Source organism: Clarias gariepinus, chromosome 26 (genome assembly GCF_024256425.1).
Source record: "Clarias gariepinus isolate MV-2021 ecotype Netherlands chromosome 26, CGAR_prim_01v2, whole genome shotgun sequence".
Taxonomy (NCBI): domain Eukaryota; kingdom Metazoa; phylum Chordata; class Actinopteri; order Siluriformes; family Clariidae; genus Clarias; species Clarias gariepinus.
The window spans coordinates 2,563,522-2,581,767 of NC_071125.1; the positions used below are offsets into that span (position 1 = coordinate 2,563,522).

The window sequence follows — 18,246 nt, forward strand, 5'->3', positions numbered from 1 at the left end:
TATGTTGTTGTATAATCTGTGTTACAGGTCCCCTTTGGAATTAATGAAGCACTCTATCTATCTATCTATCTATCTATCTATCTATCTATCTATCTATCTATCTATCTATCTATGTACTGTTGTGTCGTTCAGTCAAGAAGAGGACCGTTTAACAAAATCAGGTACTCTTTATTTGTAAATGGCATTTACAAATGAACATTTACATTATGTAATCTTGTATTATCATTATTTCTTTTCTTACAAAGTGGTATTTCTCACAAAAATAGATCTCTTTTTCAAAAAACTTTAAATATCTGTACATTTGATATGAATATTATATACAAAGCAGGTGGATCCACCCGAAGGAGCCAATAGTCGAACGAAACGGAATCTTCTCCAACGTCCACGTTTTAAAGCGACTGAGAAAGTGAAAAATAAAAATAAAATAAAAAAATTTAAATGACAGTAGCAAAAGCACGATGTGGGTCCTGGCACTGAGAAGCTGAACGTAGCAGCGACGCGACACTGGCGACATTTGGCAGCCGTTACATCTTTTCTGAAGATATAGTCGATACATGACTTTGATAAATAAATATCTTATTTCTTTGCAGAAAATAAATCCTTTTCATAGCTGGAGTATTTTACAAGGCGCTGTTAATGGGACACTCGACCGTTTTTCCGTTAAAAAAGCGATGAAGTTTTAGAAATCATTTAATTTAACGCAAAGTACAGTCTTTAGACAAGGATTAGTAAAATGAACACAATCACAAGGATAATGCAGCGTTACATTGAGGTTCCTTTAACTGACTTTATATCACAGTGCTCCGAAATTCTCGGTTCTGATCGGTTATCTTGGTAGTTACAACTTAAACAAACAAACAAAAAAAGTTAAATGTAAATAAATGACCAAACTCTAGTTCCTAGATGTAAATAGCAGAAGTTACTTCAGTCTCAGTTCTAAATTTTGCTAAATAACAACCAGAAACATGTTCAGTAATGCTAATGCTAATGCTACTGTAGTTAAATTTTACTCAATAATGGTGCAAATCTTGGTTATTAGGATTAAAATAAAAGATCTTTATGTAAATAAAAGTGTTAAATGTGTTGCATCCCATCAGTTAAGGGAACCTTAATGGAAAACATTATTAAGACAAAGCAAGAAAATGTACTACAATGTTCTAGGAAGCAAAAATGGAAAACAAAAAGGCCACTCCATCATATTCTAACCATGTCCTCGTAACCTGTTCAGTTGTGATCTGCAGGAGGGCGGTGAGGGCGCGAAAGCCACGAGGCGAAGCCGTGTTGAGAAACCAATATACACGTGATGATGCAAACTCGCACTGTGCAGCAATCTGAGAAAGGCTTACGAAAAAGAACCTGGAACGTTCCAGGATTTCCATGAAGCCTCCTCAGGATTTTTATTTTCTTTTTTTCTCTCAAACACAATAAACAAAACAAAACAAAAAAAATCAAGGACACTCTTAGAGTGAGTTACACAACCGAAAAAACACTCCACACGAAATGTGAAGCAGGCCGTCCCACCCTTGCAGATCCACGCCGAGCTTAAAGCATGTGGTTTATACTGTATGGGAAACTGTATTGGCTCCTCAGACTGTGCTTGAGTCTTTCTCCATGAACCTGTGCAACCTTCGTAAAGTCGGAAAATACAACAGAACAGAACGCTAATCTGGAGCAGGAGGAGAAAGAGGAGAAGGAGTTCACGTCAAACCATGGTGCAGACAGTGTTGAGGCTGGGGTCGAATCGCACCACTTTGCCCTCGATGCTTTTGGTGTTGGTGTTGTACATGGGGTTCTCGAACGTGGCCTGGCCGTTGCTGTTCTCATGCGCGGAGCAGCCCGAGAACTCGGCTTTGTCCGTCCTCCTGAAAGCGCAGAGCACGAACCAGGATTAAACATGGAGAACAGCGAATTTTCCATCAAGCCTCCAGACATTATAATGGCACGCATGTGGTCTGTGAAATAACTTTTACAGGACACACAAAACAACCGTAAGCCAGAACGACACAGGTTTAACAACGGCATTCAGGCTCGAAACATGCCGCAAAACACAAAGTGTTTCCGAACTACACCCTGCATTACCCTGGTAACATGAGCACCTCAGCAATTTCATATTACTGAAATAAAATATTGAATATACTGTACAGTACTGTGCAAAAGCCCCCCCCCCCCCCCCCCGTTTCTTCATCTTTTGCTTCCAAAGAGCCAGACTTTCTTGTATTTTTAATGCACTCTTGAGGAACAGTTCTCCAGGCTTGCTGAAGGACTTTTTCTGTCTCTCAATTTCACTACAGTCTCTGTACCTGAACAGTTTCAAAGGAATATATATATACAAATATACTGTATTTTTTTTATGCCACGTAGAGACCTATGAATGATTCAAGCGTAAAAAACATCTAACTTAAGGCTTGAACCAGTGAGAAACAGGTGCAGATGATGACAGACGATCAGGCCTGTGATTAGTGTACTGCTGATGCTGAATGCTGAGTGCTTGGAACAGACGAGAGGGGAAATAAGGTCGCTGCTGAGGATGAGACATAAACAACAAATTTTTTAATTGTATCTTTAGGCACTTTGCAGCCTGTCACAGTAAAACATTTGTTAAAGGTTATTTTATTTCACTTCATTTCATCGTCGTCATCTGATTTTATTTAAAATTAAGAAATGGGGGAGGGGGGTCAAGACTTTTACACTTTTGCAGTATATTGAACTGATACCACTATATACTGATATGATCTTATCGGTAAATGTTAATTAGAATAGAACAAACATAGAATTAGATATTCATTATAGTCGAGTATAATATGCAGTGTATCTACCATGGTAATAATAGTGATTTCCAAAGATATTATTATTATTAGGCGGATTATTTTAATAATAATAATAATAATAATAATAATAAAAAATAATAAGATTTGTAATATCACCTTTTTTTATATTAAATAAAAGTAAGCTAAAGTCTGCTGTGGCGACCCTTAGACAGACGCACCCAAAAGTCCAACAACAAATGTAAGCTTGTACAAATGTAAGTTAATACACCGTTATTTGTCCCATATACTGTACATTATTACAAATTAAAATTCTTTCTTTGCATATCCCAGTATACCTGGAGGTCAGAGCACAGGGTCAGCCATGATGCGTGGCCCTAGGGCAGATTGGGTTAAGGGCCTTGCTCAGGGGCCCAACAAGGGCAACTTGGTGAAGCTGTGGCTTGAACCGCCGATGTTCTGATTGGTAACTTAGTGCCTTAACCCATTGAGCCACCACTGCTGAAAGCTCATTAAATAACTGGATGCTTATTATTAATAAAATATTATTATGTACTATTAATGTAATACATCCTGTTCACCTTTTTTTTGCTATATATGATTTAGGATCTTACTTAACATAGCCTTTGGTATCATCACCACTGTTTGCTCCTCCTTTCCTGTCTGTTCGTTTATGCACTGATTTTAATTCCTGCTTTTCTTGGTTTATGTGTATTTACATTATCTAAGTGTTTATCTGCACTCATGTCATGCCTGCAACCCCTTTAACTGCCAAAAACTAACCCAATTTAAAGCTCAAATCTGATCTGCGAAATCATCGCTCTAACATCGCCGTACCCTTCTGCGTGACTCACGCTTTGCTTTTGATCGTTGCTCCTTCGTGTCTATTATACCGTTAGTAAGGATAAAGCCCTCCGGATAACTCTCTGAATATCTTCATGATTAAAAAACACAAATCACGCCTCCTACAATTGAGCCGTTTAACCCGATAAGTGTACGTACCTCTGTTTGTAGAGATAAAATCCGAACCCTGCAAATATCAGGGCGAAAAAAGGCACGAGAATCGCCACGGCCACGGAGCTGCTGTTGGTCCCGGGCGGCACCTCGGAGCTTCTCGTCGTCTCAGTGATGTTCTGACCTGCAGGACAGGAAACGTTCAGGGGGACTTAAGGTGCAAGGGAATTAAAATCCATTACGTAGAGCGGCAATCATGCGGCAACATCATAACGGAGACATTATGTTGGACGTGGAATCATTATGCATATAGTTTTATTAGGATAATGTACACTTTATTATGATGCAAAGTGATCATATTATAGAAAAAAAGCAATTGCATGGTATTATAAGAATGACACTTGCTGATAATGTTCAGCAATGTTTTATATTATAGAATACGTTACCTTACATTATACTAGACATTTTTGCACTTTTGAAATCTCTTAATGCAGTTTATTTGTGTTGACATTGTAATAAGGATTTTTTATTTTTTTTTTAAACAGCAAAGTCATGACAAGGACAAAAAAAAAACAAAATCAAAGCAAAACCGCAACAAGCCATCTACTTTATAACAAGCACCTTGTCTCTGTAACCCGAACTGTCCGTAATCCCGGCCTTGGATATATCCTTGGAACACATAGGGACCTCCTTCATGCTCGGCTGAAACCTGGAGTTCGGGAGGGAAAAAAAAGAAAGAACGAAGAAAAACAAAAAACAGATTAGTTATCAAAACAAGCACTCGAGTTGAAGGACAGTGCTGGGAACGAATGCATTCATGCTGCTTCTCGAAAAGAGCCCCTCTTTAAAATGAAAAAAAAAAAAAAACTAAGAAAAGAGAGTAAAAGTGTCAGAAGGAAAATGATTGTAGCGTCGGAGGTCTTGCACTTTATGAGAACGCTGCATGGCATTAATAATGCGCACTTAAGATTCAGCTTTGATGCTGGAAGCGAGCGAGACGGGGCATGGAGGATTATTGGGAGAAATGTTGAGGCGGACGCACATTTGCTTAATTATCGGTTCTGTGAGTGAATATCACAGGTCATCGGGTCGACGTTAAAGGCGCAGATGGTCATTTGGAGAATTTTTTTTTTTTTTTAATTCTTACTCGTATGAATCACCTTTAAAAATGTAAAATAATGGTTTAAGTTATGGCCTCGGCAACACTAGTGCATGACCTGGCCGGAAAAAAAAAAACATTGTGAAAACAGCGGTATGTTCCAGGAATGATTGTGTTTACATTCAGAAGAAGCCTTTGCTTTATAACATTAATGTTACAGTAAAGTGAAATTCTTGTCTTCGCAAATTCCAAGTACGAAACTGGGGTCAAAACGCAGGATCAGTCATGACAGGGTTAAGGGCCTGGCTCAAAGGCGCCGGCAGTTTGGTGGAGCTGGGGGTTTGGACCAGCAACCTTCTGATCAGTAACCCTGAGTCTTAACCCCCCTGAGCTACCTTTATAGACTCTTTGATTCAGGGAAAAAAAATAAAAGACATTTAACAAACAAGCAAATTACAAAAGTAGAAATTAGAGCTGCTTTTTTCCAATTCGAGTTAAATTTCTAGTTAACGGTTTAAATGCCTGACTTAATGAGCAGGTCAAATAACGGTGTTTTTTTTTTCTCTTAAAAAAATCTCCCCCACTCTGATACTGCGTGTTTATAACGTTAAAATTACCTTCAAGCAGCCATTTTTCCCCTAGCAATGCTTACTTGCTAACACCGGAGCTCAGCGCTCATAAAAGCTTGTTACAACTTGAACATCATGAACATCCTCATAAATAATTAAGCGCATGTTTATGCTGTTTTAATGTGCCGTTCAAGCGCGGTAGTCCTCGTGAATGCTAACTACGTCCCACTACGGGCTTTGTGTAAATGGGTGCGAATCAAGGAGTATTAAAAAAACGACTGAAATTCTTCACGGATTTTGGCGAACTCGAATACGCGTGAAGATGAAAGGATGAGAAGCTATTTTTAAGTTTTTCAAGATTTGTTTTTTGACTGATGAAGCGTGATTGCAATGGAAAAACAACATTTAACCAAAATTGAAAGGAGATGAAAAAAAAAAAGGGCATAAATACTCGTAATTTTTTCCTTTGATTTGATTTTAATGTGTTACAAAAACAAACACAATTTAAAAAATTGTAATTACTTAGAAAGCATCTTAATTATCCTGCTGGAGACGGAATCAAAGTGTGGGCTCCCCTAGTGGGCTGTAGGGGTACTGCAGGTCATTTAGAACACACCTCTTCATCCCTATTTTGCACCTCGGACCAGTTTTATGTCAAACTATTTTACATAAATTATGTTCCGCTTGTAACATAGCATAATAAGGTGTATAATTAATATAACATACAATAACGCAGAATCGGTGTGAGCCTTGGGCTTGTTTTCCTGCTACAAGACGGTTCCATCTAGTAATGATGGGAGAAAACGACACCCGGAGTGCATTCCTTGAGTTCAGTCTGTTCTGTTATTTTATTTTAATTGCTGTCGCTGCTTCACAAAGATACACCAGGTTGTTGGAAATGGAAGCAGGGTTTTCAGTTCTTTTGTGGTGATCTCAGGATATTCCCCTTTGATTTTAGACAGTGTGGGTTCAGAGTATGTGTATCACCTGCAATTTAGTTATGACCCTCGGCATTTTCTTTTGAATGCAACTTTCTTTTTGTTGGCCATCTTCGGCTGTTTTATCATTGGGTAGTTTCACTTTTTTAAACAAGCTCTTCATAGATGTTTGGTTTAAACTTATTTTAGCTAGAATTAGCTTGAAACGTTGAAGGTACAGAGGGACACGAACAGGAGATGATCTGATCATTTTTCAACATAAAACACTCCGATAGTTGATAAAATGGAAATAAAATAATAATTTAAAAAACCTTTTTAAAAAATGCTTGTATTTCTTTCTGTCTGGCCCGTGCAAGGTTAAAACGTAACCAGAACTAATAAAACAAAACCATGGAGGGATGTGATATTCTTTATTTATCTTTATTGTTGTGATTAAAGGTCCAGGTGGTTTGTGCCGCAGAAAATTTTGACATTTCAAATCATCTGGCAGCCTTGTTAAGTTTGGAAACATCTGGTCTACTGCATTTGCTTTCTTACTGAATTGTACTAAAAAATCCTTTTCCCACTTTGTGAAATGCTGTTATAATATCAAGACTGTTAGGCGGCTGGAGGTTCGATTCCCGACTCGGGTCTGCGTGCGTAGGGTTTGCATGTTCTCCCACAGTCTAAAGACATGCAGATTAGTCTGCAAGTTGCCCCCTTGATGTGTATGTGTGTGTTTGCCTTGTGAGGGACGGGCACACTGTTCAGGATGGGTCATGTCCCCTAGGATGGGCTCCAGACCGCTCCCCGCCCTCTACACAGGATAAGCGGTATAGAAGATGAATGAATGAAAAACAATCAACACGGTTTTGCTGTTTTATTGTTTTCATCACTGTCCAATCATAGCGTCAAGCTGTAATCGCGGGGGCGTGTCTACTGTATAATCAGACAAGACAAGATCCCGTTTCCCAGGAGGTGTTCTTATTTAAATGCAATGTACGGCACTTGACAGCCATATTGTGTTGTATATAAATATAAATAAGAGAGCCGTTATTTAAACCACCAATCCTCTCCACCAGCATCTCACACACTCACACACACACTAGCGCACACGCCGAGACGGTCTATTACGCTCGGCTTCCCCGCGGCATCCCATCAAACACTTGCCCAGATGAGCTCTTGGGTCCCGTCCCTCCCACCACCCTCCATGTTTCTAGCCGTCTTCATGACTAACACAGTCTGGCGAAAAAGCGAGAGCCATGCTGAGGTCGCTTCCACAAGTCTCACTAACAGCTTCTCCCTCCCCGGGGCGGTCGGCCTCCTCGTCGCCCTGCCGATACGTCACCTTTATGACACGGCAATAACCGCTCTTCCTGCTCGTGCGCGTTACGCTCTGGTTATTACTCGGCTGCTGTTCAGGGTTATCGCACTCGGTTTGCTCATATCCAGTTGCCTGGCATTGGTCTGGACAGCATCATGGCTTCTACTACACTACTGTTTGTGTAGGATGTAATCCTGCTTATATACTGTACAGTATTACACAGTGTATTCCATGCATGTTGCACATTTACAGTAGACACAGTAGACAGCAGCAGAGCTGATGAGAGAGAGAGAGAGAGTACACCTGTACCGTACGTCACAGGGTGTAAACAAATCCCATCACCGACTGTGTAAACGGATATGTGTGTGTGTGTGTGTGTATAATCAGGGAAAAGTGATTTACGTCGGAGCTTTTACGCTCATCAGCATCTAGCGGTGGATTGTTCCTGTTAAAAGTGCTCCGTATCACATTACAGCTCACGTCTGGTTGTTATCCAGCTCCAGCAACAAATGATGTATAGTACCCCACCCCCCCTCACACACACACACACACCCCACCCATCCCATACTGTTCTCTTTTTTTTCTTCAAACAGGCTTTGCGTTTTTTTTTTTCTCTTCCCTTTTCCTTCCCTCAAACGCCCTCCAGCGCTCTCCTAAGCCGTGACTCAGCAGAGCCCGGGGCGATGAGCCCGTTCAGGATGCCTCGCAAATCACTGATAAGGAACCGCTAATTCTCTTCGTTTAATAGCTTTGCTCAGCGCCGCTGAGTTTTCGATTCCGACTGATCGGATCGAAGCTGATTAATTTCCCAGAACAGCAGGTCTGACAGTAGTGAAGTCGCTCTACTGTACAGCATACTGTTGCGTCCGTTCGGATATATTACGGTTCCTATAGTAACAGCTCGTTCACAGGAGATCCGAATCATTTGACAGATCTTCAGGACGATAGAGAAGCACGTGACGCTGCTAGAACGTAAGTGAAAAAAAGTAAATGCACTTTTCTTCCATTTTAACCCGGTTCCCATTTACAACATTTGGCAGACACCCTTATCCAAAGTGACCTATATGTTTATCTCATTATACATTTGAGCAGTTAAGGGTCATGCTCAAGGTGTGGTTCGAACCTGAGAATTACTAGGCTGTAGTCCAATGACTTAACCACTGAGCTTCCCAGCTGCATTCTCCGATACATTTTATGATGCAGTAGGAATTAGATGGACTTTATAATGGTGTAGTGGTTAGCACTGTCGCCTTGCACCTCCAGGGTCCGGGTTCGATTTCCAGCCGGGTTCGATTCCCGTCTCTGTGTGCATAGAGTTTGCATGTTCTCCCATGCTTGGTGGGTTTTCTTCCAGGTTCTCCAGTTTCCTTCCACAGTCCGACATGCAGGTCAGGCTACTAATTGGGTTCCCAAAAAGCCCATAGTGTGTTAATGAGTGTCTGAGTGTGTGTATATATATGTGTGTGTGTGCCCTGCGATGGACTGGCACCCTGTCCAGCGTGTTCTAAGTCTCCTGGGATAGGCTCCAGGCGGTATAGACGATGAGAGAGAGTGAGTAAATGACCCCAAGTTACCTTAGCTTTGGGCTGTTTAAAGAGCACATGTCAAGGAAAACCCCACCCTGAAACACTTATTTATGAGAGAAGTCATAATTATGAGATGCGTTCTCGTGTTGGTTTTTTATTTGATCTGATGTTACAGGAAAATAATCAGGTTTGTGGTGGTTACAACATCACAGCATAAAAATATAAAATGTTTTATTGCTTACTGTACGTGATATAATGTATAGATTGCTGCGTTGAAACAAACAGCAGTGCTTTCCTTATGCTTTATGGAGTTTAATTTCAGTCCCGTGCTTTTATGGCAACATGGCAGCGAGCTTTATTTAAGAAAAACCCAGTATATATATCGTCCTTATCGCAGTTATCAGAGAGAGAAAAAAATCAGGATTTATGGAAGCAGTCAAACACACACACACATACACACACACAGCCTGACATCTCCGTGTCCAGTTTATAGGATAATAGCAGGTTTGTGCAGCTGAGATGAGCCTGCACACTTCTCCTCTTGGTTTAATGGTCAGAAATGTAATTTCTTTTCTTTCAGCACAACACTTTCAGCTCTACACTATTACCTTTTCTGCTGGTTTCATAAGCCACGAGTGAGAAATAATGAAATAATCAACACAGATGTGATAACCTGCCTCTTGTTATTTCTAGCTACATTATCTTTTCATCAAGTTGAAATCATTATAAAATAACGCAAAACAACGACGATTATGATGATTTAGATGAACGGAACAATGAAAGTAATGGAAATAAAAATACAAGGACAAAAATAGGATTAAGAAACTAAGTCGACTGCAGAAAATGACAATTTAGCAAGGGAAATGTCCTCAATGCCTTTTTATACATTTCTTAAATTAAGATTACAACAAAACCTAATATGAGATTATTAAGATTATTTCTAGTCAAATCTTAATGGAATAGCAAGCAGTTAATGTCTTATTCTATTAGCAGCTCATTTACTTCTTTCAAGAAATAAATTCATAAAAATTATCTGCATATAATCTTGTCTTTGTTTTTTTTTCTAATCTTATTTTAAGAAATTATAGATAGTCTTGGTTAGATTCAAGAATATTTTTACAGTGTTTTTACAGTGTTCGTGAATGAAGAAAAATATTATAGTAAATTTTATATTATATAAAAATTATATGGCGTGAATAAAAAAAAAAAAGTAATGACATCAAAAAGTACTAATTTCTAATTAATTGTCAAATAAATATGTGCAATAAACCCGTGGACAAGCTAAGATTAATTAATTACAGCAAGATTAAATGAAAATGACATAATGCCCCTAGACCCTCCCCAAATCCCTCCCTACTCTCACCCCCATGACCCTCCCCCAATATCTTCCCTAATCTGCCCCTTAAGCCCCTTCCCAAAACACTCCCTATTCTCTTTCCCAACCCCCTCCGCAACCCATCCATAATCTCTTCCCCTAAATCCCTCCTTAATCGCTTCCCCAAACCCCTACTCCAAACCAGCCCAAATCTTTCTCAACCCACCTTAATCCCCTTCCCTCTCCTAAATCCCTCCTTAATCTCTTTCCCAAACCCCTACTCCAAACCAGCCCAAATCTCTTCCCCTAACCCCGCCCTAATCCCCTTCCCTCCCCTAAATCCATCCTTAATCTCTTTCCCAAACCCTTACTCCAAACCAGCCCAAATCTCTTCCCCTAACCCCGCCCTAATCCCCTTCCCTCCCCTAAATCCATTCTTAATCTCTTCCCCAAACCCCTACTCCAAACCAGACCAAATCTCTTCCCCTAATCGCACCCTAATCCCCTTCCCTCGCCTAAATCTCTCCTTAATCTCTTCCCCAAACCCTTACTCCAAACCAGCCCAAATCTCTTTCCCTAACCCCGCCCTAATCCCCTTCCCTCGCCTAAATCTCTCCTTAATCTCTTCCCCAAACCCTTACTCCAAACCAGCCCAAATCTCTTCCCCTAACCCCACCCTAATCCCCTTCCCTCCCCTAAATCCATTATTAATCTCTTTCCCAAACCCCTACTCCAAACCAGCCCAAATCTCTTCCCCTAATCCAACCCTAATCCCCTTCCCTCGCCTAAATCCATTCTTAATCTCTTTCCCAAACCTCTACTCCAAACCAGCCCAAATCTGTTCCCCTAACCGCGCCCTAATCCCCTTCCCTCGCCTAAATCTCTCCTTAATCTCTTCCCCAAACCCTTACTCCAAACCAGCCCAAATCTCTTCCCCTAACCCCACCCTAATCCCCTTCCCTCGCCTAAATCTCTCCTTAATCTCTTTCCCAAACCCTTACTCCAAACCAGCCCAAATCTCTTCCCCTAACCCCGCCCTAATCCCCTTCCCTCCCCTAAATCCATTCTTAATCTCTTCCCCAAACCCCTACTCCAAACCAGACCAAATCTCTTCCCCTAATCGCACCCTAATCCCCTTCCCTCGCCTAAATCTCTCCTTAATCTCTTCCCCAAACCCTTACTCCAAACCAGCCCAAATCTCTTTCCCTAACCCCGCCCTAATCCCCTTCCCTCGCCTAAATCCATCCTTAATCTCTTCCCCAAACCCCTACTCCAAACCAGCCCAAATCTCTTCCCCTAACCCCACCCTAATCCCCTTCCCTCCCCTAAATCCATTATTAATCTCTTTCCCAAACCCCTACTCCAAACCAGCCCAAATATCTTCCCCTAATCCAACCCTAATCCCCTTCCCGCACCTAAATCCATTCTTAATCTCTTTCCCAAACCCCTACTCCAAACCAGCCCAAATCTGTTCCCCTAACCCCACCCTAATCCCCTTCCCTCGCCTAAATCTCTCCTTAATCTCTTCCCCAAACCCTTACTCCAAACCAGCCCAAATCTGTTCCCCTAACCCCACCCTAATCCCCTTCCCTCGCCTAAATCTCTCCTTAATCTCTTACCCAAACCCTTACTCCAAACCAGCCCAAATCTCTTCCCCTAACCCCACCCTAATCCCCTTCCCTCCCCTAAATCCATTATTAATCTCTTTCCCAAACCCCTACTCCAAACCAGCCCAAATCTCTTCCCCTAATCCAACCCTAATCCCCTTCCCGCGCCTAAATCCATTCTTAATCTCTTTCCCAAACCCCTACTCCAAACCAGCCCAAATCTGTTCCCCTAACCCCGCCCTAATCCCCTTCCCTCGCCTAAATCTCTCCTTAATCTCTTCCCCAAACCCTTACTCCAAACCAGCCCAAATCTCTTCCCCTAACCCCACCCTAATCCCCTTCCCTCCCCTAAATCCATTATTAATCTCTTTCCCAAACCCCTACTCCAAACCAGCCCAAATCTCTTCCCCTAATCCAACCCTAATCCCCTTCCCTCGCCTAAATCCATTCTTAATCTCTTTCCCAAACCTCTACTCCAAACCAGCCCAAATCTGTTCCCCTAACCCCGCCCTAATCCCCTTCCCTCGCCTAAATCTCTCCTTAATCTCTTCCCCAAACCCTTACTCCAAACCAGCCCAAATCTGTTCCCCTAACCCCACCCTAATCCCCTTCCCTCGCCTAAATCTCTCCTTAATCTCTTCCCCAAACCCTTACTCCAAACCAGCCCAAATCTCTTTCCCTAACCCCGCCCTAATCCCCTTCTCTCTCCTAAATCCATTCTTAATCTCTTCCACAAACCCCCTACTCCAAACCAGCCCAAATCTCGTACCCCAACCCCACTAATTCCCTTTCCTCCCCTACGGAGAGGCTTGGGGAAGAGATTATAATCCCTCCTTAATCTCTTCCTTAAGCCTCTCTTCAACCCATACCTAACCGCTTCCCCTAATCCAACAAAGCCCTCCTCAATCTCCTTCCCCAAACCTCTCGCTAATTTCTTCCCCAAAGTCTCTTCCTAATCTCTTAATCAAAGTCCTTCCCTTTATCTTCCCCCAAACCCCTCCCTAATCTCCTCCTCAAACCCCTCCCTGTTATCTTCTCCAAAACCCCACCATACACTCCTCCCCCAAGTTCTTCTCTCAACCCTTTGGTAATATCTATCTATCTATCTATCTGTCTGTCTGTCTGTCTATATATAAACAGATCCAAAGTAATAAGCGATGCTTACAAATCCGTCCATGGTCCAGGTCTCTTCTGTGATCTTGGCGTGTGTCCCGTGCACCAGAGCCCTCATGTGGTACAGCCTCAGGGTGAGACGAGCTTCACCGCTCTTATACACACCTGCATTGGGACACAGAAAGAAACCGTATAACACACTCACACACATCACTCATACATAGATAGTTCTCAGACCTCACACACATTCCACTGGCTGTGATTTTTGTTCCTTTATTATTTAAAAGACCTATTAATTATATAATGCACTACGCCTACTGTTTACTGCTATGGAATGATCGATTTAAATTTGTAATTGTAATAAAACACATATGACTATATATTATCTTATATTTGGTTTATTATAATCTTAGATAGATTGGAATAAATTCAAGACTTTGTAAATATATTATTTATTTATTTATTTTTTGTATTTATTGTATGGATAATGGAGATCATAATGCATAAACCCAGCAGTAGGTATTATTAATGTTTTTCTATTGTGTACTTTTATTTAATTTGCACACAACAACAACAACAACAACAAAACAACTATAAACATCATAATTAATTTAAGTATTACTGCAACTTTACTTTAACTTATCCATTTGTTTATTTGTTTATCGATCGATCGATGTTCTGTTGGAGGAAACGGGCTCCGAGTCGTTCCTTTACTTTTCTCTTTTTCACTTGTTTGTGTGACTTTATCAGTTTTACATAAAAAACAACAAAAAAACAACAGAAAGTTGCATAACTCATGAATGTGGAACATTTGCTCTCACTGTATAATTAGAGCCGGAGCCATGCATCACTTAAACTCCAAAAGAAACATTACACTCGGGAAGTTTCTCCGACATCTGACGCAGACGGCTTATTGTTGCGCCGTAGCCGTAGCTAGCAGTGTGTTATTAGTTTCTTACCTGACAGTAAGAGCTCAGTGTTCCTGTTGGTTAGAGTGGCGTTGACTCTGCCAGAGGTTGCGTTGAAGTCGGTGATTGTCAGGGTCACGGGCTGTTTCACCGCCTTGTACTCGAGCGAGCCCTTCCAGACGTACGCTGGGGCGAAGACGTCGTCGGGCACTGCAATCGAGAACATTTAAGCTGTCAGTCGCCGAGGGGGCGAAACACGCTCGGCCCTTTTTACATCCTGCATTCTCGCAGTAATTAGCCCTTGGCTGCGATATGGAACAACTTTAAAACTGCTTCTTTGCGATGACGCGCTCCAGAGTGAATATTCAACATTAAGTATAAGCTTCGAGTGTTACTCTGCGTGCACGTCGCAGTCTGAGATGTCTCACCTCTTGCTTTCGGACTCGGTGTCCCTTGAACAGGCACGGCCGCTTTCTCTGCCGGTTTTGATCCCACTGAAAAACAAGACAGAGATGCGACGATGATGATGACCGATATCGCAGGTAGACGCTAAAACCACTCAGTCAGAAATGACGTGGGTGAAACGGATAGAACTCAATTAGCACAGACACTTCAAAAGTCTTCACGAAGAGTTCAATCGGGTATTAAAGAGCTCTCAAAAGCACAGCGGTAAATTTACAAGTTTATATATATGTGTATGTATGTGTGTGTCTGTGTGTATAAGGCTTACTTCGGCACACAGGCACTTTCCCGCTCCAGGATCCATCAGGTCTGCAGACGCGATGCTCGGAGCCTCCGGTGAGCACGAAACCCGCCTGGCACGAGTACACGAGCATGTACCCGAGTGAGGGCACGTCCATCCCCAGCACGCTGGCGTGCGGCGGGCTGCGAGGCTGCTTGCACGAATGTGCTGCACAAACACACACCGCAATTATAGCAAAAAACCTTTCAAGAAAACCATTGATTATTTTCCTATTACAGCACAACACGTCTTTCCGGTGCGATCTTCAATGTTTAACACACTGGAAGTCATTTTGCTTTGCTAAAACATCTGGAACAACTGCATGGTATAACTTGAACAAAACCACACGATGGAGATGCAAGTAAAGTATCAAGTGCGCTCTGAGCCTAATGTGCACCAGGTGGGTGGAACCCACAGGACTTTTTCTAATAATTATCCCTATATGTGCTAACCAGACTGTAGACGAAAAGCTCATTTTGTCTCACGTGTGTGAAAGAAGGTGTGAATGCCGACAGAAAGCGTTGAAGAGAAAAAAAGGAGAAAGACTTACGGATGCATTCGGGCTGGGCGCCGCTCCAGGTGAGGTCGCTCTGGCACGTCCGTGTGGTGGAGCCCAGTAACAGGTGGCCGCTCTGACAGTGAAAGCGCACGGTGCCGCCCACCTGCGATATCGGACACATCTTTAAAACCTGGCACAGCAGGTAGAATCAAACACTTTTTATATGCAAACGCATCCACAACTCTATTGCATTCCAATTATTTCTGCATGCGGTAGGACATATACGGTAAGTCCAGGTCCAGGCACCTTTCTGAAATTGCGCACGTCCATTTTGTTCCCGTCACATTCACAGTGATGAGACTTTGTCCTGATCTCGGCTTCAAGCCTTTTCCACATTTTAAAGGAGTTCCTGGGAGGCCGGCGTTTCAGAGATAAAGCAGATCATTCTGAAAAAACTTTCTACTTTGATGATGTAATGGTGTAGCAGCAAAAGTCCCGTTTTGACTTGAACGTGCTACTTCCACAGGAGTGTTGGTGTACACCTCTTAAACGTCTTTCTAAGTCTAGAATTTTTGATTTTCTTTCCTTGTTTTACTTGATGTAAGATCTGTCAATCAACCTCAGTGGGCGGGTTCATCTGTTATTACTAGATATGTGATATTTTATATATGTCTTTATTAATTGCGTGCGACTTGTCCACCGGATAGAGCAGAGTCAGGTGCTGTTTTACTGAACGATCCTGACAATGAGTCAATTGTGCTTCGGGAGAAAGGGCAGTGGGGAAAAGGAACCCGATTCAGAGTGACACACACACACACACACACACATACATATATATATAAACTCTCTCTCTCTCGCTCTCTCCTACATGGACTCACCACCACTGTAAACACTTCTGTTCCCTCAAGTGGCATTAATCATTTTGCGAAATCATTTAACTTGGAGAAGCAGATGATGAGCAGGATGTAGGTGAATTATTAGCCTGTGTATAAGGATAGTAATTAAGCTAATTAGTTTAAGGATTAGCTGCGGGATATTTCAGGATAAAAAAAAAGAAAACAGCAAGAAGCTAATTCTCCTATTTGAAATGCAGTCCCACATTCGGCCGGCTTCAGGGAGCGTCATGTGACTCACCGTGAGGAGAGTGTGTGATAGATGAGTGTGTGAGATGGAGGAGTGTGTAGCAGAGGAGTGTGCGTTAAAGGAATGTGTGTTGGACAAGTGTGTGTTAGGGGAGGGTGTGTCACAGATAAATGTGTGTTACAGATTTGTGCGGGTTAGAGGAGTGTGTGGTTTGGAGTAGTTTGTGTTGGGGTAGTGTGTATGAGATGTGTGTTAAAGGAGTGTGTGTGTTAGCTGAGTGTGTTATGGGAGTATGTGTTAAAGGGAGTGTGTGTGTTAGGGTAGTGTGTGTGTGAGATAAGTATGTGTTAGAGGAGTGTGTGTTAGCAGAGTGTGTTTGTTGGGGGAGTGTGTGTTAAAGGAGTGTGTGTGTTATGGTAGTCTGAGTGTTAGGGTAGTGTGTGTGCGTGTTAGGGGATTGTGTGTCTTAGTGGAGTATCTGGTAGATGAGTGTGTGTTATTGGACGAGTGTGTGTTGGAGCAGTGTGTGTTTTATTGGAGTGTGTGTTATTGGAGTGTGTGTTATTGGAGTGTGTGTTTTATTGGAGTGGTTGGTAGATGAGTCTGTGTTATTGGAGTGTGTATTAGACGGGTGTGTGTTTTATTGGAGTGTGTGTTAGAGTAGTGTGTGTTTTATTGGAGTGTGTGTTAGTGGAGTGTGTATTAGACGGGTGTGTGTTAGAGCAGTGTGTGTTTTATTGGAGTGTGTAGTAGATGAGTGTGTGTTATTGGAGTGTGTATTAGACGAGTGTGTGTTAGAGTAGTGTGTGTTTATTGGAGTGTGTGTTAGTGGAGTGTGTGTTAGAGTAGTGTGTGTTTATTGGAGTGTGTGTTAGTGGAGTGTGTGTTATTGGAGTGTGTATTAGACGGGTGTGTGTTAGAGCAGTGTGTGTTTTATTGGAGTGTGTGTTAGAGCAGTGTGTGTTATTGGAGTGTGTGGTAGATGAGTGTGTGTTATTGGAGTGTGTATTAGACGGGTGTGTGTTAGAGCAGTGTGTGTTTTATTGGAGTGTGTGTTAGAGCAGTGTGTGTTATTGGAGTGTGTGGTAGATGAGTGTGTGTTATTGGAGTGTGTATTAGACGGGTGTGTGTTAGAGCAGTGTGTGTTATTGGAGTGTGTATTAGACGGGTGTGTGTTAGAGCAGTGTGTGTTATTGGAGTGTGTATTAGACGGGTGTGTGTTAGAGCAGTGTGTGTTATTGGAGTGTGTGTTATTGGAGTGTGTATTAGACGGGTGTGTGTTAGAGCAGTGTGTGTTATTGGAGTGTGTGTTATTGGAGTGTGTATTAGACGGGTGTGTGTTTTATTGGAGTGTGTGCCAGGTCAGCTCTCTTACAGTACCTTGAAGCCCAGGCTTGCATTCAGAGAACCGTATTCCGGAGTTCCAGGGTTCTCACACGTCGTCTTGGTTGGTTCTATGGACATCATCATCATCATCATCATCATCATTAAACATGTTCATCATCAGCTCCCTCTGAGGGAACCCTTAACGGTTCTGTCATTATGTTTGTTCTTTCATGTACAGTGAGTTTTATTATAATTCTATAGAAACAGTGAGTGTAAATAAATATGATCGTATGTTCTCTCTGTTCTGGTCAGAGCTATGAATAATATTAATATCAGTGGAACGTGGGCAGAAGCAAAAGGTTATTAAATAACGCCATGCTTGTTATTCAACACAGTGAGAACGACTCTAAAAACAGAACGCATTGCCTCGTTGACCTTTAAAGACAGAGGATTTATAACTACTCCGCACACAGTGTGTGTAATGTGTTATAATGCGATC

The 18,246-nt window shown here is 41.9% G+C and overlaps 1 protein-coding gene across 1 annotated transcript in view; it reads right to left on the reverse strand.

Moving 5' to 3' along the window:
* Positions 1 to 219: 219 nt before the first annotated feature.
* Positions 220 to 18,246, reverse strand: part of csmd3a (CUB and Sushi multiple domains 3a) — a 302,574-nt gene continuing 284,547 nt past the window's right edge. Inside the window, exons 62-70 of the mRNA XM_053487612.1 lie at positions 17,802 to 17,875; positions 15,390 to 15,501; positions 14,828 to 15,007; positions 14,526 to 14,591; positions 14,149 to 14,307; positions 13,242 to 13,354; positions 4,341 to 4,428; positions 3,768 to 3,903; positions 220 to 1,862 (exon numbers count right to left, since the gene is read on the reverse strand). Coding sequence (XP_053343587.1) covers positions 1,703 to 1,862; positions 3,768 to 3,903; positions 4,341 to 4,428; positions 13,242 to 13,354; positions 14,149 to 14,307; positions 14,526 to 14,591; positions 14,828 to 15,007; positions 15,390 to 15,501; positions 17,802 to 17,875 — 1,088 coding nt within the window. The 3' untranslated portion in view covers positions 220 to 1,702. The remainder of the gene's footprint in view (positions 1,863 to 3,767; positions 3,904 to 4,340; positions 4,429 to 13,241; positions 13,355 to 14,148; positions 14,308 to 14,525; positions 14,592 to 14,827; positions 15,008 to 15,389; positions 15,502 to 17,801; positions 17,876 to 18,246) is intronic.